Source organism: Oncorhynchus keta, chromosome 18 (genome assembly GCF_023373465.1).
Source record: "Oncorhynchus keta strain PuntledgeMale-10-30-2019 chromosome 18, Oket_V2, whole genome shotgun sequence".
Taxonomy (NCBI): domain Eukaryota; kingdom Metazoa; phylum Chordata; class Actinopteri; order Salmoniformes; family Salmonidae; genus Oncorhynchus; species Oncorhynchus keta.
Genome location: NC_068438.1, coordinates 58,042,442 through 58,068,181, shown reverse-complemented (window position 1 = coordinate 58,068,181; position 25,740 = coordinate 58,042,442). Strand labels below are relative to the sequence as shown.

The window sequence follows — 25,740 nt, the reverse complement described above, 5'->3', positions numbered from 1 at the left end:
TTGGACAAAAATGAATGGCATGTCATTGGCATCGGACAAACCATATACACATTGGCCAATACCACCCAATTCGGCGTTGATTCATCCAAAGTGTATTGCAAATGCCATATGGTAATTGCCAGTTGTAACACTTTAAAAATTCAACAGGGGGCAAATGCGCTCCACCGGGGTTTTTCATATTGGAGATGTAACCCAAATTAATGTCCAAAAGTAAAATTTTGAAAAAATGAACTTTTTTTCAAAAACTTATCACCCCTTAAAAAAGTGCTTTCTGGACCGTTTTTCGAAATTCTTTCGATTTTTTTGTCAATTACACATGTGTAAGAACTGTATGAATATACTTTTGTCCAATTTTATTATCATAATTTTTTTAAAAAAAATTATATGCGCATAAGGAATATGTTTTGTCCAATTCCAATATGATTTCATAGGAAGTCAAAAGTCAAAAGTCAAAAATGTCAAAATTTTGTAAAAAACTTCACACACCCATAAAAAAGTGCTTTCTGGACCGTTTTTCGAAATTCTTTCGATTTTTTGTCAATTACACATGTGTAAGAACTGTATGAATATACTTTTGTCCAATTTTATTATCATAATTTTTTTTTTTTTTTTTTATATGCGCATAAGGAATATGTTTTGTCCAATTCCAATATGATTTCATAGGAAGTCAAAAGTCAAAAGTCAAAAATGTCAAAATTTTGTAAAAAACTTCACACACCCATAAAAAAGTGCTTTCTGGACCGTTTTTTGAAATTCTTTCGATTTTTTGTCAATTACACATGTGTAAGAACTGTATGAATATACTTTTGTCCAATTTTATTATCATAATTTTTTTTTTTTTTACATGCGCATAAGGAATATGTTTTGTCCAATTCCAATATGATTTCATAGGAAGTCAAAGTCAAAAGTCAAAAATGTCAAAATTTTGTAAAAACTTCACACACCCTTAAAAAGTGCTTTCTGGACCGTTTTTTGAAATTCTTTCAATTTTTTTGTCAATTACACATGTGTAAGAACTGTATGAATATACTTTTGTCCAATTTTATTATCATATTTTTTTATATATTTTTTTAAATTGTGCATAAGGATTTTTTTGTGGGCCAAATGACGTAAGAAATTTGACATGCTCAAAAATCCTGCAGAAATGCAAAATTGACTGGCCTGATGAACTCGGGATGGCCGGGCAGTGATAGTTGTTCCTTTCCATCACTCGTTGTGTTGACTTCATCATGTCCATTTTGTGATGTTTTTTCACTATATAATCATATTGCAAGTGCACGTGCATTTGCAATATGTTTCAATGTGCATTTACCATATGAAATTTGACCTTGCTCAAAAATGCAAAATTGACTGGTCTGATGAACACAGGATGGCCGAGCAGTGATAGTTGTACATTTCCATCACTCGTTGTGTTGATTTCATCATCTCCGTTAGGTGATGTTTTTACACTATAGAATCATATTGCAAATGCACGTGCATTGTTGTGCAACTGGTAACCCAAAAATAAAAATATGGTTGTAAATGCATTTACCGGTCATTCTGATATTAATGCTCGCTATGGGAACACAGGATGGCCGGGCAGTGATAGTTGTACATTTCCATCACTCGTTGTGTTGATTTCATCATGTCCATTAGGTGATGTTTTTACACTATAGAATCATATTGCAAGTGCGCGCGCATTTGCAATATGTTTCAATGTGCATTTACCATATGAAATTTGACATGCTCAAAAATGCAAAATTGACTGGTCTGATGGACACAGGATGGCCGAGCAGTGATAGTTGTACATTTCCATCACTCGTTGTGTTGATTTCATCATGTCCATTAGGTGATGTTTTTTCACTATAGAATCATATTGCAAGTGCACGCGCATTTGCAATATGTTTCAATGTGCATTTACCATATGAAATTTGACATGCTCAAAAATGCAAAATTGACTGGTCTGATGAACACAGGATGGCTGAGCAGTGACAGTTGTACATTTCCATCACCTGTTGTGTTGATTTCATCATGTCCATTTGTTTATGTTTTCTCACTTTTGCAAAGTCACTGTGCATTTGCAATATGGTTCAATGGGCAGGTACCATCACGAATTTGTCATGCTATAAAAATCCTGCAGGAATGTGAAATTGACTGGTCTGATGAACACAGGATGGCCGAGCAGTGATAGTTGTACATTTCCATCACTTGTTGTGTTGATTTCATCATGTCCATTAGGTGATGTTTTTCACTATAGAATCATATTGCAAATGCACGTGCATTGTTGTGCAACTGGTAACCCAAAAATTAAAATATGGTTGTAAATGCATTTACCGGGACTCCTATTATCCATGCCCGCTATGGGAGTACCCTACTACGGCCCTCTATCTATGGGGGCAGTCCTGAGTGCTTTATGGACTGTTTAAAATATTCTGATGGATACGCATGTTGTGCAACTGGTGATTGAAAATAGGCACCTGGTAACCCAAAAATGAAAATATGGTTGTGAATGCATTTACCGGTCATTCTGATATTAATGCCCGCTATGGGAACACAGGATGGCCGAGCAGTGATAGTTGTACATTTCCATCACTCGTTGTGTTGATTTCATCATGTCCATTAGGTGATGTTTTTACACTATAGAATCATATTGCAAGTGCGCGCGCATTTGCAATATGTTTCAATGTGCATTTACCATATGAAATTTGACATGCTCAAAAATGCAAAATTGACTGGTCTGATGAACACAGGATGGCTGAGCAGTGATAGTTGTACATTTCCATCACCTGTTGTGTTGATTTCATCATGTCCATTTGTTTATGTTTTCTCACTTTTGCAAAGTCACTGTGCATTTGCAATATGGTTCAATGGGCAGGTACCATCACGAATTTGTCATGCTATAAAAATCCTGCAGGAATGTGAAATTGACTGGTCTGATGAACACAGGATGGCCGAGCAGTGATAGTTGTACATTTCCATCACTTGTTGTGTTGATTTCATCATGTCCATTAGGTGATGTTTTTTCACTATAGAATCATATTGCAAATGCACGTGCATTGTTGTGCAACTGGTAACCCAAAAATTAAAATATGGTTGTAAATGCATTTACCGGGACTCATTATCCATGCCCGCTATGGGAGTTAATGGGGGCAGTCCTGCTTTATGGACTGTTTAAAATATTCTGATGGATGCATGTTGTGCAACTGGTGATTGAAAATAGGCACCTGGTGAAAATATGGTTGTGAATGCATTTACATTCTGATATTAATGCCATCACAGGATGGCGTTGATGTTGATTTCATCATGTCATCATGTCCATTAGGTGATGTTTTTACACTATAGAATCATATTGCAAGTGCGCGCGCATTTGCAATATGTTTCAATGTGCATTTACCATATGAAATTTGACATGCTCAAAAATGCAAAATTGACTGGTCTGATGGACACAGGATGGCCGAGCAGTGATAGTTGTACATTTCCATCACTCGTTGTGTTGATTTCATCATGTCCATTAGGTGATGTTTTTACACTATAGAATCATATTGCAAGTGCGCGCATTTGCAATATGTTTCAATGTGCATTTACCATATGAAATTTGACATGCTCAAAAATGCAAAATTGACTGGTCTGAACACAGGATGGCCGATGATAGTTGTACATTTCCATCACTGTTGTGTTGATTTCATCATGTCCATTAGGTGATGTTTTTCACTATAGAATCATATTGCAATTTGCAATTGTGATTTACCATGCATGCAAAAATGCAAAATTGACTGGTCTGATGAACACAGGATGGCTGAGCAGTGATAGTTGTACATTTCCATCACCTGTTGTGTTGATTTCATCATGTCCATTTGTTTATGTTTTTCACACTTTTGCAAAGTCACTGTGCATTTGCAATATGGTTCAATGGGCAGGTACCATCACGAATTTGTCATGCTATAAAAATCCTGCAGGAATGTGAAATTGACTGGTCTGATGAACACAGGATGGCCGAGCAGTGATAGTTGTACATTTCCATCACTTGTTGTGTTGATTTCATCATGTCCATTAGGTGATGTTTTTCACTATAGAATCATATTGCAAATGCACGTGCATTGTTGTGCAACTGGTAACCCAAAAATAAAAATATGGTTGTAAATGCATTTACCGGTCATTCTGATATTAATGCTCGCTATGGGAACACAGGATGGCCGGGCAGTGATAGTTGTACATTTCCATCACTGTTGTGTTGATTTCATCATGTCCATTAGGTGATGTTTTTACACTATAGAATCATATTGCAAGTGCGCGCGCATTTGCAATATGTTTCAATGTGCATTTACCATATGAAATTTGACATGCTCAAAAATGCAAAATTGACTGGTCTGATGGACACAGGATGGCCGAGCAGTGATAGTTGTACATTTCCATCACTCGTTGTGTTGATTTCATCATGTCCATTAGGTGATGTTTTTACACTATAGAATCATATTGCAAGTGCGCGCGCATTTGCAATATGTTTCAATGTGCATTTACCATATGAAATTTGACATGCTCAAAAATGCAAAATTGACTGGTCTGATGGACACAGGATGGCCGAGCAGTGATAGTTGTACATTTCCATCACTCGTTGTGTTGATTTCATCATGTCCATTAGGTGATGTTTTTACACTATAGAATCATATTGCAAGTGCGCGCGCATTTGCAATATGTTTCAATGTGCATTTACCATATGAAATTTGACATGCTCAAAAATGCAAAATTGACTGGTCTGATGAACACAGGATGGCTGAGCAGTGATAGTTGTACATTTCCATCACTCGTTGTGTTGATTTCATCATGTCCATTTGTTTATGTTTTCTCACTTTTGCAAAGTCACTGTGCATTTGCAATATGGTTCAATGGGCAGGTACCATCACGAATTTGTCATGCTATAAAAATCCTGCAGGAATGTGAAATTGACTGGCCCGATGAACTCGGGATAGCTGGGCAGTGATTCTGGTTCATCTCCATGGCTCGTTAGGGTTGATTTCAGAATGTCACTTTTGGTGATGGTCCCTCTCCGTTTAAACATATTGCTAATGTACAAAAGTCAACTAGCAAGTCAGTGTCCATCAGTCAATTAGATGTCATTTTGACACCAAACTGATACCAATTGACACCAAACCCACTTTTTCCAACTCATTTAGAAGCCAACTATCATATATGTCAGAGCAGGCCCATAATTCACAGCGCCTTTAGTTTAAAACATAATAAAAACGTAAAACACATAGTTACGTTCTAGCTGCGGGTCCAGGTCAGACATTATGTGAAGGCCTATGTGAGGCGACCCCGAATCCCGAGTTTCGGCTCGATAGGTCCTTCGGTGCCCGAGTAAAACCCTAATTGGTGCTGAAAATCCACTTTTTCCATGCCTTGCTATGGGGTCCTTGAATGAGCTATCGGACCGAAACGTTGGGGTCCGTCTCTATGGGCCGAGCCGGTTCCAATGCACCTAGTCTTGTGTCTCTGAGACTTTTCTAAATGTCGCCATTTTCGTAATGGTCAAAATGAATTGAAATCATTGCAAATGTACGAGGCTATTTCTCGGTCCGAGAACCTTCTAGAGCCACCTAACTCACCACGCACTATCGACCCGAGGTCTAGAACAGGTTTCTAAAGTTTCGGAACTCTAGGTCTGACGGTTCTTTTTTAGCTCGAACAAAGCTAACTATTGGAGGCACTGTCTGTCTCTACAACCCCCAATACGTCCCTCCTTCCAAGTTGTGTGTCTGTGTGATTTAGTTTTCCTTTGAAATTTTATGGGAAAAATGACTGATTTACAGTTCATGGGGGTTGCCTAATCACACATATGAAGTTTTGGACAGATCTGACTTTTTAACCCCTCGAAACAGCCCCTGAGACACCAATTAAGGCACTTCCGGTTGGCACAGGAAGCTATAAGTCAACACATATCCTCACTGGGCTATGCTTTTACAGAATCCTGTGTTTTAAGTCCTTACGTTAAGAATTGACTGATTTACACAGGGTTGAATGCACTATGTCTATCAAACTGCAGGCAGGTAATGGAAAAACACTTTTAGGGTGATTTTAACCACTTCCGGTTGGTCCAGGAAGCCTAGAATCAACACAGGTAGACCTCATACTGGCCTGATGGACTGTTATCAAAGACAGGTTCATACGGCATTCATAACCCATATAGACTTCAGGTTGAATTTAGGGGTGCAGGCAATGTATTCCTATGGGGAGAGAAGTCAATGCAAACTATTTGAAGTAAACACCTTCTTTTAACTATTAAGGGTTAATGCCACACGGTCAACGTTAGGCTTGCACGGATCGGAAGGACCTTAGGAACGTACCTGAGGTCGAATTGTGCTTCTCACCCTAACGGTTCTCTCACTGTCACCCAAAAGCAAATGACGTTGTGGGGCAGGCTTCATTTGGGCCTACTTTTCTAATGGTCGCTGCGCTCAGACCGAGCGAGCTACGGTCAAGCGGGATATCTCGTTGAACTCGGCACGGCCTAGAGATTATGTTTATGCCATTGCCTGCTCTCTGTGTCTTTGAGAACCGCACTTTTTCACTCCAGCCTTGCTGTGTGTGCGTGTGAGAGCTTTTCTTTGACATCTGTTGGGAGAAATGACTGATTTACAGTTCATGAGGGTTACCTAGTCACACATATGAAGTTTTGAAAAGATCTGACCTTTTTAACCCTTGGAAACTGCCACTGTGACATCATTAAAGGCACTTCCGGTTGGCACAGGAAGCTATAAGTAAACCCATGTCTTGATTGACATAGAAACTTACAGAATCCTGAGTTTTAAGTCCTTACGTTAAGAATTGACTGATTTACACAGGGTTGAATGCACTATGTCTATCAAACTGCAGGCAGGTAATGGAAAAACACTTTTAGGGTGATTTTAACCACTTCCGGTTGGTCCAGGAAGCCTAGAATCAACACAGGTAGACCTCATACTGGCCTGATGGACTGTTACCAAAGACAGGTTCATACGGCATTCATAACCCATATAGACTTCAGGTTGAATTTAGGGGTAAAGGCAATGTATTCCTATGGGGAGAGAAATCAATGCAAACTTTTTGAAGTAAACACCATCTTTTAACTATTAAGGTTTAATGCCACACTGTCAACGTTAGGCTTGCACGGATCGGAAGGACCTTAGGAACGTACCTGAGGTCGAATTGTGCTTCTCACCCTAACGGTTCTCTCACTGTCACCCAAAAGCAAATGACGTTGTGGGGCAGGCTTCATTTTGGGCCTACTTTTCTAATGGTCGCTGCGCTCAGACCGAGCGAGCTACGGTCAAGCGGGATATCTCGTTGAACTCGGCACGGCCTAGACATTATGTTTATGCCATTGCCTGCTCTCTGTGTCTTTAAGAACCACACTTTTTCACTCCATCCTTGCTGTGTGTGCGTGTGAGAGCTTTTCTTTGACATCTGCTGGGAGAAATGACTGATTTACAGTTCATGAGGGTTACCTAGTCACACATATGAAGTTTTGAAAAGATCTGACCTTTTTAACCCATGGAAACTGCCACTGTGACACCATTAAAGGCACTTCCGGTTGGCACAGGAAGCTATAAATAAACTCATATCATGATTGGGGTATGCCTTTACAGAATCCCGAGTTTTAAGTCTTTACGTTAAGAACTGAGTTATTTACGGAGGGTTTAGTGAGTGTGTGTTATTTCAGAAAATCATAGAAAATCACAGAAATCTCGCAGAGCTCCGCAGCACACTTTAAAAGATTCGTAAGAACAACCTGCAACTGGATCTGTAACCGTTGAAAAAAAAAACACCTATCCGTGAACATCACCAAGGTGTCGTTGTACGATTTCTCTTAAATGACGATAGATAAATGGCTGGTTCTTTTTTATTGACACCGGAGGCTCCTTGACTTTGACGTGAAGTGGAAAAATAATTTCTCTATTTTCATTTTGGACCTTTAATCCCAGATAAATGGCCATAACTCAAAAACCGTTGAGGCCTAGACGCCATCTTGTTCGGGGCCAACTGCCCATTATGCCGCCCCTACGCTCACCGAGTTTCGGCTTCTAAATATTTTCAGTTTTCGAGATAAGGCCCCGTCGTGAATCGTGATGTTTTGTAGCAATAGCCATATGATTGCTTATGCCCTCTTGTGGGAATTTCCGGGACATGGGAAAAATGACATAAATCTTATTATTTTTGTAAAACGGAAACCGAATGTCCGACAACGTTCATTTGATGACTTCCTGGTAGGTCCGGCCCTGCCGCTCGGCCCGACGCCGTCCGCGAATTTTACAAACGATTTCGGACGTCTAGTAAGGGACCGTACATTTGCAATATGGACTTTCTCACTAACCATACAGGTACTGCCGAATTCTTCCCTTAAGGTAGAAGTGATGTTGCCGTGTGTAAGCTGACTGGGGAGGAAGTGATGTTGCCGTGTGTAAGCTGACTGGGGAGGAAGTGATGTTGCCGTGTGTAAGCTGACTGGGGAGGAAGTGATGTTGCCGTGTGTAAGCTGACTGGGGAGGAAGTGATGTTGCCGTGTGTAAGCTGACTGGGGAGGAAGTGGTGTAAGCCGTGTGTAAGCTGACTGGGGAGGAAGTGATGTTGCCGTGTGTAAACTGACTGGGGAGGAAGTTATGTTGCCGTGTGTAAGCTGACTGGGGAGGAAGTGATGTTGCCGTGTGTAAGCTGACTGGGGAGGAAGTGATGTTGCCGTGTGTAAGCTGACTGGGGAGGAAGTGATGTTGCCGTGTGTAAGCTGACTGGGGAGGAAGTGATGTTGCCGTGTGTAAGCTGACTGGGGAGGAAGTGATGTTGCCGTGTGTAAGCTGATATGAAAGATAAGGGACACATGTTTCGAAAACCATTTCGCAAGCGATTATTGACATTTCTTAACGTTAAAACACATAATTGGAATTATAGTTAACACGCAGCCAACCATGGGTGAAGCAAACCCGCTGAAAAGCCTACCCTACGGCGAAGGTTTTTCCAGAACTAGTCGCTGCCGAGCTGGTTGGATTCTATGAACTAATTTCCACCTTGAGAAAGATATACATTTGATATTGATCCAGTGAAACTGTGAGCATGATACGCCTCTTGATAGTGTGTTTTATTTAACCTTTATTTAAACGGAGTCACATTGAGAATGATTTAGAACTGTATCTATTAAATTAAAGCAATCCCATTCAACTACAGAGGTCCTCAATCAATAATTTTTTATTTCACCTTTATTTAACCAGGTAGGCTAGTTGAGAACACCTTTATTTAACCAGGTAGGCTAGTTGAGAACACCTTTATTTAACCAGGTAGGCTAGTTGAGAACACCTTTATTTAACCAGGTAGGCTAGTTGAGAACACCTTTATTTAACCAGGTAGGCTAGTTGAGAACACCTTTATTTAACCAGGTAGGCTAGTTGAGAACACCTTTATTTAACCAGGTAGGCTAGTTGAGAACACCTTTATTTAACCAGGTAAGCTAGTTGAGAACACCTTTATTTAACCAGGTAGGCTAGTTGAGAACACCTTTATTTAACCAGGGAGGCTAGTTGAGAACACCTTTATTTAACCAGGTAGGCCAGTTGAGAACAAGTTCTCATTTCCAACTGCGACCTGGCCAAGAATAAAGCGACGCATTTCGACACACACAACAACACAGAGTTACATCTACATGGAGTAAAACAAACATACAGTACAAAAAGTCTATATACAATGTTTGCAAATGAGGTAAGATTTTTTAATTTAATTTTTTTTTACCTTTTATTTAACCAGGCAAGTCAGTTAAGAACATATTCTTATTTTCAATGACGGCCTGGGAACAGTGGGTTAACTGCCTGTTCAGGGGCAGAACGATAGATTTGTACCTTGTCAGCTCGGGGATTTGAACTTGCAACCTTCCGGTTACTAATTCAAACGCTCTAACCACTAGGCTACGCCGCCGCATAGGATATGGGAGGTAAGGCAGTAAATAGGCCATGGTGGCGAAGTAATTACAATATACCAATTAAATATTGGAGTGATTGATGTGCAGAAGATGAATGTGCAAGTAGAGATACTGGGGTGCAAAGGAGCAAGATAAATAAATACAGTATGGGGATGAGGTAGTTGGATGGGCTATGTACAGGTGCAGTGATCTGTGAGCTGCTCTGACAGCTGGTGCTTATATATGCCATTTAGCAGACGCTTTTATCCAAAGCGACTTAGTCATGTGTGCATACATTCTACGTATGGGTGGTCCCGGGAATCGAACCCACTACCCTGGCGTTACAAGCGCCATGCTCTACCAACTGAGCTACAGAAGGAAATCTAGCTAGGAAATCTAGCTATATAGATAGTGTGTGTTTATAGTTGATAGAATCTTTGTGTCCCATATACACCATAATGATTGATGTAATTAACTAAATATTGTTGGATGTTAATGTGTTTTCAGTTGACATGGACGATGAAGATGGCAGGTGCCTGCTAGATGTAATTTGGTGAGTTCATATCCTCTTCAATGTACTGATTATGTTCTAATATCCACAATACACACCATCTAGTATACCCGGCCAAGACATTGGTTCACACCGAAAGGTTGTTGGATCAGATCGCCGAGCGGACAAGGTAAAAATCTGCCCTTCTGTCCCTGAACGAGGCAGTTCACCCACCATTCCCCAGTAGGCTGTCATTGTAAATAAGAATGTGTTCTTAACTGACTTGCCTAGTTAAAATAAATATATATATTATATGCAAGTGTGGATACTGGGACAGGGTAATACACTTGACTTCAGACAGTATTTACACCCCTTTTTCCACATTTTGTTGTTAGACCCTAAATTTTACAATGGATTAAATTGATATGTTGTGTCATTGGACTACACACACTACCCCATCTTGTCAAAGTGGATTTATTTTTATTTTTACAAATTAATAAAAAATGAAAAGCGGAAATGTCGAGTCATTTAGTATTCAACCCCTTTGTTACGGCCTAAATAAGATCAGGAGTAAACATTTGCTTACTTCACATAATACATTGCATGGACTCACTCGGTGTGAAATAATATTGTTTAACAGGATTTTTGAATGACTACCTCATCTCTGTACTCCACACAGAATTATCTGTAAGTTCCCTCAGTCGAGGGAATTTCAAACACATATTCAACCACAAGGTCTAGGGAGGTTTTCCAATGCCTCACAAAGGGCACCTAAAAATAGCAGACATTGAATATTGTGTATGGTGAAGTTATTTAATTACACGTCGGATGGTGTATCAATACACCCAGTCACTGCAAAGGTACAGGCTTTCTTCTTAACTCAGTTGCCAGAGAGTAAGGAAACCACTCAGGGATTTAACCATGAGGCCAATGGTTACGGAGTTAGAGTTTAACGGCTGTGATAGAAAACTGAGGCTGGATCAACAACATTGTAGTTACTCCACAACACTCACTTAATCGACAAGAGTACAGAAAATAAAATATTCCAAAACATGCATCCTTTTTCCAACAAGGCACTAACGCAATACTGCAAAATATGTGTCAAAGCAATTCACTTTTTGTCCCGAATACAAATTGTGAAGACCATAGTTTCAAGCATGTTATCGTTATGATTGTAAAGAAATGGAATGGAGCTAAGCACAGGCAAAATCCTAGAGGAAAACCTGGTTGTCTGCTTTCCCCCAGACACTGGGAGATGAATTCACCTTTCAGCAGGAAAATAACCTAAAACACAAGGCCAAATCTACACTGGAGTTCCTTACCAAGAAGACAGTGAATGTTCCTGAGTGGCCGAGTTATTTTGGACTGAATTCTGCTTGGAAAATCTATGCCAATACTTAAATGATTTTCTAGAAATGATCAGCAACCAATTTGACAGCTTGAGGAAACTTGTAAATAATAATGTGAATATCTGTGCGGCAGGTAGTCTAGCCGCCCAGATAAGAGGATTGGGCCAGTAAACTTAAGGTCGCTGGTTGAATCCCTGAGCAGACTCGGTGAAAAATGGTTAATTTGCCCTCGAGCAAGGCATTTCACCCTAATTGCTTCTGTAAATTGCTCTGGTTAAGAGCGTCTGTTAAATGACTGAAATGTCAAATGTGAATGTAAGTATTGTACAGTCCAGGTGTGGTAAATTCTTAGACGTACGACTCCCAGCTGTAATCTAAGATGCTTCTACACCTGCAATGCTTGCTGTTTGAGGTTTTAGGCTGGGTTTCTGTACAGCACTTTGAGATATCAGCTGATGTACGAAGGGCTATATAAATAAATTTGATTTGATTCTACATGTATTGACTCGGGTGTGAATACTTATGTAAATCAGCTTGTAACACAACAACATGTGGAATAAGTCAAGTGGAATGAATACTTTCTGAAGGCAATGTGGATGTGACCTCATTGTCTGACCAATGTTCCTCTCTTCACAGTGACCCAGAAGCACTCAACGATTTTCTTCATGGATTAGACACCCATGTAAGTGGCTGCTATTTAACTGCAAGGATGGTTATGATGCCTCTTTTGTACTTGCCAAGCTGAGGAGTTACCTGGATTATTTCATAGCAGTTGACTTGACGCACCGAGGACGGACGCGGTTGACCTGACGCACCGAGGACGGACGCGGTTGACCTGACGCACCGAGGACGGACGCGGTTGACCTGACGCACCGAGGACGGACGCGGTTGACCTGACGCACCGAGGACGGACGCGGTTGACCTGACGCACCGAGGACGGACGCGGTTGACCTGACGCACCGAGGACGGACGCGGTTGACCTGACGCACCGAGGACGGACGCGGTTGACCTGACGCACCGAGGACGGACGCGGTTGACCTGACGCACCGAGGACGGACGCGGTTGACCTGACGCACCGAGGACGGACGCGGTTGACCTGACGCACCGAGGACGGACGCGGTTGACCTGACGCACCGAGGACGGACGCGGTTGACCTGACGCACCGAGGACGGACGCGGTTGACCTGACGCACCGAGGACGGACGCGGTTGACCTGACGACCGAGGACGGACGCGGACCCTGACGCACCGAGACGGACGCTGTTGACCTGACGCACCGAGGACGGACGCTGCTGACCTGACGCACCGGGACGGACGCGGTTGACCTGACGCACCGAGGACGGACGCGGTGACCTGACGCACCGAGGACGGACGCGGTTGACCTGACGCACCGAGGACGGACGCCTTGGGTTGACCTGACGCACCGGGACGGACGCGGTTGACCTGACGCACCGAGGACGGACGCTGTTGACCTGACGCACCGGGACGACGCGGCTGACCTGACGCACCGAGGACGGACGCGCGGTTGACCTGACGCACCGAGGACGGACGCTGTTGACCTGACGCACCGAGGACGGACGCTGTTGACCTGACGCACCGAGGACGGACGCGGTTGACCTGGCACCGAGGACGGACGCGGTTGACCTGACGCACCCGAGGACGGACGCAGGCTGACCTGACGCACCGAGGACGGTGCTGTTGACCTGACGCACCGAGGACGGACGCGGTTGACCTGACGCACCGGGGACGGACGCTTGACCTGACGCACCGAGGACGGACGCGTTGACCTGACGCACCGAGGACGGACGCTGTTGACCTGACGCACCGGGACGGACGCGGTTGACCTGACGCACCGAGGACGGACGCGTTGACCTGACGCACCGAGGACGGACGCTGTTGACCTGACGCACCGAGGACGGACGCTGCTGACCTGACGCACCGAGGACGGACGCTGTTGACCTGACGCACCGAGGACGGACGCGGTTGACCTGACGCACCGGGACGGACGCGGTTGACCTGACGACCGGGACGGACGCTGTTGACCTGACGCACCGGGACGGACGCGGTTGACCTGACGCACCGGGGACGGACGCGGTTGACCTGACGCGCCGAGGACGGACGCGGTTGACTTTACGCACCGATGACTGACGCGGTTGACTTGACGCACCGAGGACGGACGCGGTTGACCTGACGCACCGAGGACGGACGCGGTTGACCTGACGCCCCGAGGACGGACGCGGTTGACCTGACGCACCGAGGACGGACGCGGTTGACCTGACGCACCGAGGACGGACGCGGTTGACCTGACGCACCGAGGACGGACGCGGTTGACCTGACGCACCGAGGACGGACGCGGTTGACTTACTGGCACCAGATAACCTCTACTTCTGTTGAGCATGGAGACAAAGTGACCATCTTTGTTCAAGTTCACTGGCTACTGCACACACCTCGTGCACTTATCTAAAGGGATGTGTGTGTTTCTCTTTCAATGGGCTTTGCTGCTGCTTGTGGTTTCTTGCTTTATGAGGGAACTACATGTGAGGGAACTACATGTGAGGGAACTACATGTGAGGGAACTACATGTGAGGGAACTACATGTGAGGGAACTACATGTGAGGGAACTACATGTGAGGGAACTACATGTGAGGGAACTACATGTGAGGGAACTACATGTGAGGGAACTACATGTGAGGGAACTACATGTGAGGGAACTACAGTGGGGCAAAAAAGTATTTAGTCAGCCACCAATTGTGCAAGTTCTCCCACTTAAAAAGATGAGAGAGGCCTGTAATTTTCATCATAGGTACACTTCAACTATGACAGACAAAATGAGAAAAGAAAATCCAGAAAATCACATTGAAGGATTTGTAAATCATTTATTTGCAAATTATGGTGGAAAATAAGTATTTGGTCACCTACAAATAAGCAAAATTTCTGTCTCTCACAGACCTGTAACTTCTTCTTTAAGATGCTCCTCTGTCCTCCACTCGTTACCTGTATCAGTATAAAAGACACAACCTCAAACAGTCACACTCCAAACTCCACTATGGCCAAGACCAAAGAGCTGTCAAAGGACACCAGAAACAAAATTGTAGACCTGCACCAGGCTGGGAAGACTGAATCTGCAATAGGTTTAATAATATATTTAATAATATTATTATTATTATATTTAGGTAAGCAGCTTGGTATGAAGTAATCAACTGTGGGAGCAATTATTAGGAAATGGAAGACATACAAGACCACTGATAATCTCCTCGATCTGGGGCTCCACGCAAGATCTCACCCCGTGGGGTCAAAATGATCACAAGAACGGTGAGCAAAATCCCAGAACCACACGGGGACCTAGTGAATGACCTGCAGAGAGCTGGGACCAAAGTAACAAAGCCTACCATCAGTAACACACTACGCCACCAGGGACTCAAATCCTGCAGTGCCAGACGTGCCCCCCTGCTTAAGCCAGTACATGTCCAGGCCCGTCTGAAGTTTGTTAGAGAGCATTTGGATGATCCAGAAGACGATTGGGAGGATGTCATATGGTCAGATGAAACCAAAATATAACTTTTTGGTAAAAACTCTACGTGTTTGGAGGACAAAGAATGCTGAGTTGCATCCAAAGAACACCATACCTACTGTGAAGCATGGGGGTGGAAACATCATGCTCATCAACATCATTGTTCTGCAAAGGGACCAGGACGACTGATCCGTGTAAAGGAAAGAATGAATGGGGCCATGTATCGTGAGATTTTGAGTGAAAACCTCCTTCCATTAGCAAGGGCATTGAAGATGAAACGTGGCTGGGTCTTTCAGCATGACAATGATCCCAAACACACCGCCCGGGCAATGAAGGAGTGGCTTCGTAAGAAGCAATTCAAGGACCTGGAGTGGCCTAGCCAGTCTCCAGATCTCAACCCCATAGAAAATCTTTGGAGGGAGTTGAAAGTCCGTGTTGCCCAGCAACAGCCCCAAAACATCACTGCTCTAGAGGAGATCTGCATGGAGGAATGGGCCAAAATACCAGCAACAGTGTGTGAAAACCTTGTGAAGACTTACAGAAAAAATATAACAAAGTATTGAGAAACTTTTGTTATTGACCAAATACTTATTTTCCACCATAATTTGCAAATAAATTCATTAAAAAAATCAAAAAATGTGATTTTCTGAAATTTTTCCCCTCATTTTGTCTGTCATATTTTTAAGTATACCTATGATGACAATTACAGGCCTCATCTTTTTAAGTGGGAGAACTTGCACACTTGGTGGCTGACTAAATACTGGTTTGCCCCACTGTATGTGTGAGGGATCTTTAGGATTTCAACTGTGCCTTTTCACTTTATTAATCCACAATGACCACTACTAATCTAACGCAAGCCCTCTTCTGATTCTGTTTGTTCCTTGCTTTCTGTCCCTCTCACCTCTAAACCACTTTGCTGCCCCTCCTCAATCTTGGGTCACTGGTGGGTCTGCCCCCTCTCTTGCTCTCTGTCTGCCCCCTCTCTTGCTCTCTGTCTGCCCGGCTCGCTCGCTCTGTCTGCCCGCCTCGCTCGCTCTGTCTGCCCGCCTCGCTCGCTCTGTCTGCCCGCCTCGCTCGCTCTGTCTGCCCGCCTCGCTCGCTCTGTCTGCCCGCCTCGCTCGCTCTCTGTCTGTCGTTCTGTCTGTCTAGCTGGACACTGACAACCTATTGGATGGCTCGAGCGATCCCTCGGGTGCTTTCTTCTCGGGTGCTGGGGTGAGTGAAGGCCCTCTAACCTCTAACCTCTGACCCACCTGTCTCCATTCTTACATGTTCATGTAGCATGCATCTCTCTCCGATCATGCCATATCACCCCCCCCCCCCCACTGGCTGGGAGGCCTAACACTATAGTGGTCTAGGAGAGCCTATCTTGTCAACATCTCCACGATTTGAAGCCTGTGTCAACCCCTTCCTTCTCTACTCTACTCAATTCTCCTCCTCATCCCTTTGCTTCTTGACCTCCATCAGAGACCCCCTCCCCTCCCTCTTCTCGTCCTCAGTCAGACCCTCTCCCTCTTCTCGTCCTCCGTCAGACCCTCTCCCTCTTCTCGTCCTCCGTCAGACCCTCTCCCTCTTCTCGTCCTCCGTCAGACCCTCTTCTCGTCCTCCGTCAGACCCTCTTCTCGTCCTCCGTCAGACCCTCTTCTCGTCCTCCGTCAGACCCTCTTCTCGTCCTCCGTCAGACCCTCTTCTCGTCCTCCGTCAGTCCCTCTTCTCGGCCTCCGTCAGTCCCTCTTCTCGGCCTCCGTCAGTCCCTCTTCTCGGCCTCCGTCAGCCCCTCTTCTCGGCCTCCGTCAGCCCCTCTTCTCGGCCTCCGTCAGTCCCTCTTCTCGGCCTCCGTCAGTCCCTCTTCTCGGCCTCCGTCAGTCCCTCTTCTCGTCCTCCGTCAGTCCCTCTTCTCGGCCTCCGTCAGACCCTCTCCCTCTTCTCGGCCTCCGTCAGACCCTCTTCTCGGCCTCCGTCAGTCCCTCTTCTCGGCCTCCGTCAGTCCCTCTTCTCGGCCTCCGTCAGTCCCTCTTCTCGTCCTCCGTCAGTCCCTCTTCTCGTCCTCCGTCAGTCCCTCTTCTCGGCCTCCGTCAGTCCCTCTCCCTCTTCTCGGCCTCCGTCAGTCCCTCTTCTCGGCCTCCGTCAGTCCCTCTTCTCGGCCTCCGTCAGTCCCTCTTCTCGTCCTCCGTCAGACCCTCTTCTCGTCCTCCGTGAGACCCTCTTCTCGTCCTCCGTCAGTCCCTCTTCTCGGCCTCCGTCAGTCCCTCTTCTCGGCCTCCGTCAGTCCCTCTTCTCGGCCTCCGTCAGTCCCTCTTCTCGGCCTCCGTCAGTCCCTCTTCTCGGCCTCCGTCAGTCCCTCTTCTCGTCCTCCGTGAGTCCCTCAACTCGTCCTCCGTGAGACCCTCAACTCGTCCTCCGTGAGACCCTCAACTCGTCCTCCGTGAGACCCTCAACTCGTCCTCCGTCAGTCCCTCTTCTCGTCCTCCGTCAGTCCCTCTTCTCGTCCTCCGTCAGTCCCTCTTCTCGTCCTCCGTCAGTCCCTCTTCTCGTCCTCCGTCAGTCCCTCTTCTCGTCCTCCGTCAGTCCCTCTTCTCGTCCTCCGTCAGTCCCTCTTCTCGTCCTCCGTCAGTCCCTCTTCTCGGCCTCCGTCAGTCCCTCTTCTCGGCCTCCGTCAGTCCCTCTTCTCGGCCTCCGTCAGTCCCTCTTCTCGGCCTCCGTCAGACCCTCTTCTCGGCCTCCGTCAGACCCTCTTCTCGGCCTCCGTCAGACCCTCTTCTCGGCCTCCGTCAGACCCTCTTCTCGGCCTCCGTCAGACCCTCTTCTCGGCCTCCGTCAGACCCTCTTCTCGGCCTCCGTCAGACCCTCTTCTCGGCCTCCGTCAGACCCTCTTCTCGGCCTCCGTCAGACCCTCTTCTCGGCCTCTGTCAGTCCCTCTTCTCGGCCTCCGTCAGTCCCTCTCCTATTCTCGGCCTCCGTCAGTCCTCTCTTCTCGCCTCCGTCAGTCCTCTTCTCGGCCTCCGTCAGTCCCTCTTCTCGTCCTCCGTCAGACCCTCTTCTCGTCCTCCGTGAGACCCTCTTCTCGTCCTCCGTCAGACCCTCTTCTCGTCCTCCGTCAGACCCTCTTCTCGTCTCGGTCAGTCCCTCTTCTCGTCCTCCGTCAGTCCGTCTTCTTGTCCTCCGTCAGTCCCTCTTCTCGGCCTCCGTCAGTCCCTCTTCTCGTCCTCCGTGAGTCCCTCTTCTCGTCCTCCGTCAGACCCTCTTCTCGTCCTCCGTCAGTCCCTCTTCTCGTCCTCCGTCAGTCCCTCTTCTCGTCCTCCGTGAGTCCCTCTTCTCGTCCTCCGTGAGTCCCTCTTCTCGTCCTCCGTCAGACCCTCTTCTCGTCCTCCGTCAGACCCTCTTCTCGTCCTCCGTCAGAACCTCTTCTCGTCCTCTGTCAGTCCCTCTTCTCGTCCTCCGTCAGTCCCTCTTCTCGTCCTCCGTGAGTCCCTCTTCTCGTCCTCCGTGAGTCCCTCTTCTCGTCCTCCGTGAGTCCCTCTTCTCGTCCTCCGTCAGACCCTCTTCTCGTCCTCCGTGAGACCCTCTTCTCGTCCTCCGTCAGACCCTCTTCTCGTCCTCCGTCAGTCCCTCTTCTCGTCCTCCGTCAGTCCCTCTTCTCGTCCTCCGTCAGTCCCTCTTCTCGTCCTCCGTGAGTCCCTCTTCTCGTCCTCCGTCAGACCCTCTTCTCTCCTCCGTCAGACCCTCTTCTCGGCCTCCGTGAGACCCTCTTCTCGGCCTCCGTCAGACCCTCTTCTCGTCCTCCGTCAGACCCTCTTCTCGGCCTCCGTCAGACCCTCTTCTCGGCCTCCGTCAGACCCTCTTCTCGGCCTCCGTCCAGTCCCTCTTCTCGGCTTCCGTCAGTCCTCTTCTCGGCCTCCGTCAGTCCCTCTTCTCGGCCTCCGTCAGTCCCTCTTCTCGGCCTCCGTCAGTCCCTCTTCTCGGCCTCCGTCAGACCCTCTTTCTCGGCCTCCGTCAGACCCTCTTCTCGGCCTCTCCGTCAGACCCTCTTCTCGGCCTCCGTCAGTCCCTCTTCTCGGCCTCCGTCAGACCCTCTTCTCGGCCTCCGCAGTCCCTCTTCTCGTCCTCAGTCAGTCCTCTCCCTCTTCTCGGCCTCAGTCAGACCCTCTCCCTCTTCTCGGCCTCCTTCAGTCCTCTCCCTCTTCTCGGCCTCCGTCAGTCCCTCTCCCTCTTCTCGGCCTCCGTCAGACCTCTTCTCGGCCTCCGTCAAGACCTCTTCTCGGGCCTCTTCTCCTTCTCGTCCTCCTTCTCTTCTTTTCATTTTCCATCACAGACCTTCTCCCTCTTCTTCCATAGTGCCACATTCCAGGGGTCCGGCCCCCAGTCCAGCTGCTGTCCAATGAGCAGCCAGCCTTGCCCCGGGTCAGTGTGGACCTGGACTTCCTGGAAGATGATGTCATCCTGGGCGGGTCGCCGGGCGGTAGCGGTAGCAACACCATGGAGCCATGTGACATCCTGCAGCAGAGCCTGGCGGAGGCTAACATTACAGAGCAGAGCCTGCAGGAGGCTGAGGCAGAGCTGGACCTGGGCTCCTTCGACCTCACCATGCCAGGTCTGACTCAGGTGGTCCAGACCCTGCCCTGTACAGACAGCCTGACTGGGTCTGGAGGGACCGCTGCGGGGGTGGGGCTCCCCATCTTCCCTGGAGCTCCAGGCTCCTCCGCCACCCCTCCCCAGGCCACAGCTGACATGCTGGGCTCGGTGCTGGCCCAACAGGGCCTGGAGTTTGGGCCCCAGGTCATGAACAAGGCCCAGACAATCAGTATGCAGCCTTACATTCAGCAGGTGGCAGGCCTGGGTAACGTCACCCTTCAGCCAATCGCCTCCCTCCAGGCTCTACCTAACGGCTGTCAGTCAGGACACCTGGGACAGATACAGGTGATGGGCCAGCCCACTGTGATGATGAACCAATCAGGACAGCCCATCCTGGCCAAGAGTATGGGAGGATACCAGCTGCACCAGCCTGGCCCCGAGGCACAGGGGGCAGGTGGGCAGGGCGGACTGGGAGGGGACTTCTGATCCAAGGGGGCAGCTACTCTGGGATCTCCAGTTTTAAACGGCCCGGCGTTGGGCTCTAACAGTAGCACCATAACTGCTGCTGGAAGCTTGGGTCAGCAGGGGCAGAACCTGATCATCCAGCGAACCCCGACCCCATCCAGCCCAAACCCCCAGGGGCAGCCATCCAGCCCAAACTGTTCAAGCAGCAGCAGGCCCAGCCCCACACCCTCCAGAATGATGCCAACAAGGCTCTTGGGGCTCAGGTCCCTGTCTCCGCTGCCCAGAATGTAGCCTTCCTGACAGGCAAGCCTGGCGCCAACGTGGTCCTGACCTCCCAGGCAGGGCTTCCCCAACAGGCTCTGTTCAAACAGCAGACAGTCCACCACCCTCTGGGAAAGCACTCAGTGTCCACCTGCTCAACCAGCCTGGCAGCATCATGCTGGGGGCAGAACCACCAGTTCCTCCTGCCACAGCAGCTAGCTGGGGGTCAGATCCTCACGCAGCACCCTGGGGGCCACATTATCACCTCCCGGGGCCTGGGGGCCAGCTGATAGCCAACCAGATCCTGGCTCAGCACCAGAACATCAACCTGGGCCAGGTGCTGACTTCTCAGGGCCACCCTCTGCCCAGGGCCACATCCAGCTGCAGCCGGGCCAGATGGGGGCGGGACATCAGCTCTTCCAGATGCCTGTCACCCTCTCCCAGAACCAGAGCCACCCAGTCATGGGTCACCAGGCCCACACAGTGATCCAGGGCATGCCCTTGCACAACTCCCTGGCCATGCTGAGCCAGGTAGAAGGGTTGAGTCCTGCTGTCAGCTTGCAGCCCGCTCTGCAGCCACAGCCAGGGGGCGTTCCCAGCAGCGGGGTGGGTGGGGCTGCTGCCATTGCACAGGGCCAGCCTGGGGGTAGTGTGCCGATGCGGGGGAGTTCTACAGAGCAGGCAGCCCACCCTGGACAAGCCCTTCGGCCCTCCTCCATCCTCTCTATGCAGGCTGGGCCCTCTGTCTCCATGGCCATGTCTGTCCCCTCCTCTCCGTCCTTATCTGTGTCCACCACACTGGTCCCCCACCTAGCCCAGCAGCACAGCCCCGGGAGCAGGGTGCTCTTCACGGGCCACCAGGGCTCCAGCATGATCCTCAGCCAGGAACACCTCCAGATGTTCCTCCAGCAGGTCAGTAATTCCTCTCCGCTCTCTCTCGGCCTCTCCCCGCTCTCTCTCTGCCTCTACCTCTCTACCTCTCTACCTCTCTACCTCTCTACCTCTCTACGTCTCTACGTCTCTTCCTCTCTACGTCTCTACCTCTCTACGTCTCTACCTCTCTACGTCTCTTTCTCTCTACGTCTCTTCCTCTCTACGTCTCTTTCTCTCTACGTCTCTTCCTCTTACGTCTCTTCCTCTCTACGTCTCTTCCTCTCTACGTCTCTTCCTCTCTACGTCTCTTCCTCTCTACGTCTCTACGTCTCTTCCTCTCTACGTCTCTTCCTCTCTACCTCTACCTCTCTACGTCTCTACATCTCTACCTCTACCTCTCTACGTCTCTTCCTCTCTACGTCTCTTCCTCTCTACCTTTACGTCTCTTTCTCTCTACGTCTCTTCCTCTCTACGTCTCTTCCTCTCTACGTCTCTTCCTCTCTACGTCTCTTCCTCTCTCCTCTACGTCTCTTCCTCTCTACGTCTCTTCCTCTCTCGTCTCTTTCTCTCTACGTCTCTTCCGCTCTACGTCTCTTTTCCTCTTTTACGTCTCTTCCTCTCTCGTCTCTTCCTCTCTACGTCTCTTCCTCTCTCGCTTTCCCTTTCCTCTCTAAGTCTCTTCCTCTCTACGTCTCTTCCTCTCTCGTCTCTTTCTCTCTACGTCTCTTTCTCTCTACGTCTCTTCCTCTCTACGTCTCTTCCTCTCTACGTCTCTTCCTCTCTACGTCTCTTCCTCTCTACCTCTACGTCTCTTCCTCTCTACGTCTCTTCCTCTCTACCGCTACGTCTCTTCCTCTCTACCTCTACGTCTCTTCCTCTCTACCTCTACGTCTCTTCCTCTCTACCGCTACGTCTCTTCATCTCTACCTCTACGTCTCTTCCTCTCTACCGCTACGTCTCTTCCTCTCTACCTCTACGTCTCTTCCTCTCTACCGCTACGTCTCTTCATCTCTACGTTTCTACCTCTCTACGTCTCTTCCTCTCTACCTCTACGTCTCTTCCTCTCTACCTCTACGTCTCTTCCTCTCTACCTCTACGTCTCTTCCTCTCTACGTCTCTTCCTCTCTACCTCTACGTCTCTTCCTCTCTACCGCTACGTCTCTTCCTCTCTACCGCTACGTCTCTTCATCTCTACGTCTCTTCCTCTCTACCTCTACGTCTCTACCTCTACGTCTCTTCCTCTCTACGTCTCTTCCTCTCTACGTCTCTTCATCTCTACGTTTCTACCTAATAATAATAATAATAATAATATATGCCATTTAGCAGACGCTTTTATCCAAAGCGACTTACAGTCATGTGTGTATACAACCTCTCTACGTCTCTTCCTCTCTACGTCTCTACGTCTCTTCCTCTCTACGTCTCTTCCTCTCTACGTCTCTTCCTCTCTACGTCTCTTTCTCTCTACGTCTCTTCCTCTCTACGTCTCTTCCTCTCTACGTCTCTTCCTCTCTACGTCTCTACCTCTACGTCTCTACCTCTACGTCTCTACCTCTACGTCTCTACCTCTACGTCTCTACCGCTACGTCTCTACATCTCTACCTCTACGTCTCTACCGCTACGTCTCTACCGCTACGTTTCTACCTCTCTACCGCTACGTCTCTACCTCTCTACCTCTGTGTCTCTGCCGCTGCCTCTCTACCTCTGCGTCTCTACCGCTACCTCTCTGCCGCTGCGTCTCTGCCTCTCTGCCTCTCTACCTCTGCGTCTCTACCTCTCTACCTCTCTCACGTCTCTACACCTCTCCGCTGCCTCTCTACCGCTGCCTCTCTCTGCTACCTCTCTGCCGCTGCGTCTCTACAGCTGCGTCTCTCGCTACCTCTCTGCAGCTACCTCTCTCCGCTACCTCTCTGCCGCTACCTCTCTGCCGCTACCTCTCTACAGCGCTACGTCTCTGCCGCTACGTCTCTGCCGCTGCGTCTCTGCCGCTACGTCTCTGCCGCTGCGTCTCTGCTCCTCTGCCTCTACGTCTCTACCGCTCTGCCTACCTCTCTACCTACTGCCTCTCTCTGCCGCTCGTCTCTGCCTCTCTCGTCTCTGCCGCTCGTCTCTGCTACGTCTCTGCCGCTGCGTCTCTGCTCGTCTCTACCGCTGCGTCTCTGCCGCTGCCTCTCTGCCTCGTCTCTGCCGTCTCTGCCGCTCGTCTCTGCCTCTCTGCACCTCTCTGCCTCCTCGTCTCTCGTCTCTGCGTCTCTCACCGCTGCATATCTCTACGTCTCTGACCTCTGCGTCTCTGCCTCTACGTCTCTCGTCTCTACGTCTCTACTGCTCTACGTCTCTACCGCTACGTCTCTGCAGCGTCTTTGATCACTTACTCTTTTGACTTTCATCTTTCTATCAATATTGATTTATCGAGAAACTTTATCATGCATGTTCTACATATGTCTTTACTACATTATTCTTTATCATATTTTCTTTATCATGACAGTCTTTATTATGATGTCTTTGATTACGATACTTCTATCATTTATTGTTTCTATTTATACGTTTTACTATGATGTTATCATTACATGTTTCTATTTCTCATTATGACATGATTGATTATGATGCTTCTATCTATTTATTGCTCTGACTATCACGTTGCTCGATTATGCCAGCTTTATTCGTCTCTGTCACTTATCGCCTTCTACTGCTTCTCATCAGCTATCGCCCTCACTGCCTCATCATTTCTGCGCTCTGCTGTCTCCTATCATGCTACGTTTCTACATCTACATGCCTTTACATCTACGTTTATCATGCCGTCTACCTTCTCATCAGCATGCCGCATCTGGTCATACGCTCTACTCCTTTTCTACCTTTCTACCTCTACCTCTCCATCTCCGTCTCCTCTACCTACGTCTGCACCGCTGCCTCTCTGCCACTCGTCTCTGCATACGTCTCTGCCTCTCGTCTCTAAATTCTCCGCTACGTCTCTGCCTCCTACGTCTCTACCTCCTCGTCTCTGCACGCTGCGTCTCTGCACCTCTCTCTCGCCTCTCGTCTCTGCTCATCTCTCTGCCTCTGCCTCTGCTCTGCCTCTCTGCCTCTGCCTCTCCTCTCCTCTCGTCTCTGCCTCTCGTCTCTGCCGCTATCTCTCTGCATCTACCTCTCTACCTCTACGTCTCTACCTCTCACGTCTCTGCCTCTACGTCTCTACCTCTACGTCTCTACCTCTCGTCTCTACCTGCGTCTCCACGTCTCTCCTCTACGTCTCTGCCTCTACGTCTCTGCCGCTACGTCTCTACCTCTACCTCTCTACCTCTCGTCTCTCGCTATTATCTCACCCACCTTTCTACTTTTGACTTTCTTTTATCATGATTTTCTTTTACTTTACGCCGTTTTCATTCTTACTGTTTCTACTCTACTGCTTCTACTTCCCTACGTCTCTATCATATTGCGTTCCTACTGCTATATTGCCTTCTACTTCCTACTTGCCTTCTATCATGCATCTTCTATTTCCCATTTGCCTTCTATCACGATGTTTCTATTTCTCTACTGCCTTTGATTATACGTCTTATCATGATGTTTCTACTCGCTCACGTCTCTATCACATTGCCTCTCATCACATCGTCTCTACCGCTACGTTTCTACTGCTACGTTTCTACAGCTATTGCTTTCTACTGCTATCTGTCTTCTATCTCTACGTCTCCTACCGCTTATCTTCTAGCTATTCTACTCATCTCACCGTCTCTCTATCTACTCGACCGTCTCTCTCTCTCTACTTCTCTCTCTCTCTCTCTCTGCTCCCTGCCACTCTCTCTCTCTTCTCTGCTCCCCTGCTCTCTTCTCTCTGCCCCCTGCCTCTGCTCTCTCTCCCTCTCTGCCTGCCTCTCCTCTCTCTCTCTCTCTCTCTCTGCCCCTGCCTCTCTCTCTCTCTCTCTCTCTCTCTCTCTGTCCCCTGCCTCTCTCCCCTCCTCTCCCTCTGCCCCCTGCCTCTCTCTCTCGCTCTCTCTGCCCCTGTCTCTCCCCCCTGTCTCTCTCTCGCTCTCCCCTGTCTCACCCCTGTCTCTCTCTCTCTCTCCCCCTGCCTCTCTCTCTCTCTCCCCTGCCTCTCTCTCTCTCTCCCCCCTGCCTCTCTCTCGCTCTCTCCCCCCCTGCCTCTCTCGCGCTCCCCCCCTGCCTTCTCTCAAGCTCTCTCCCCCTGCCTCTCCTCTCGCTCTCTCTGCCCCCTGCCTCTCTCTCGCTCTCTGCCCCTGCCTCTCTCTCGCTCTCTCTGCCCCTGCCTCTCTCTCTCTCTTTCCCCCTGTCTCTCTCTCTCTCCCCTCTGTCTTTCCCTCTCTCTCTCTCCTC

The 25,740-nt window shown here is 48.3% G+C and overlaps 1 protein-coding gene across 1 annotated transcript in view; it reads left to right on the top strand.

Moving 5' to 3' along the window:
- The window catches only part of LOC118397002 (BRD4-interacting chromatin-remodeling complex-associated protein-like), a 70,311-nt gene that overhangs the window by 6,854 nt on the left and 37,717 nt on the right, over positions 1-25,740 (top strand). The window contains exons 2-7 of the mRNA XM_052468923.1: positions 10,403-10,448; positions 12,371-12,416; positions 16,393-16,458; positions 19,579-20,298; positions 20,442-20,657; positions 20,761-21,453. Of these exons, the coding sequence (XP_052324883.1) occupies positions 10,408-10,448; positions 12,371-12,416; positions 16,393-16,458; positions 19,579-20,298; positions 20,442-20,657; positions 20,761-21,453 (1,782 nt within the window). The 5' untranslated portion in view covers positions 10,403-10,407. The remainder of the gene's footprint in view (positions 1-10,402; positions 10,449-12,370; positions 12,417-16,392; positions 16,459-19,578; positions 20,299-20,441; positions 20,658-20,760; positions 21,454-25,740) is intronic.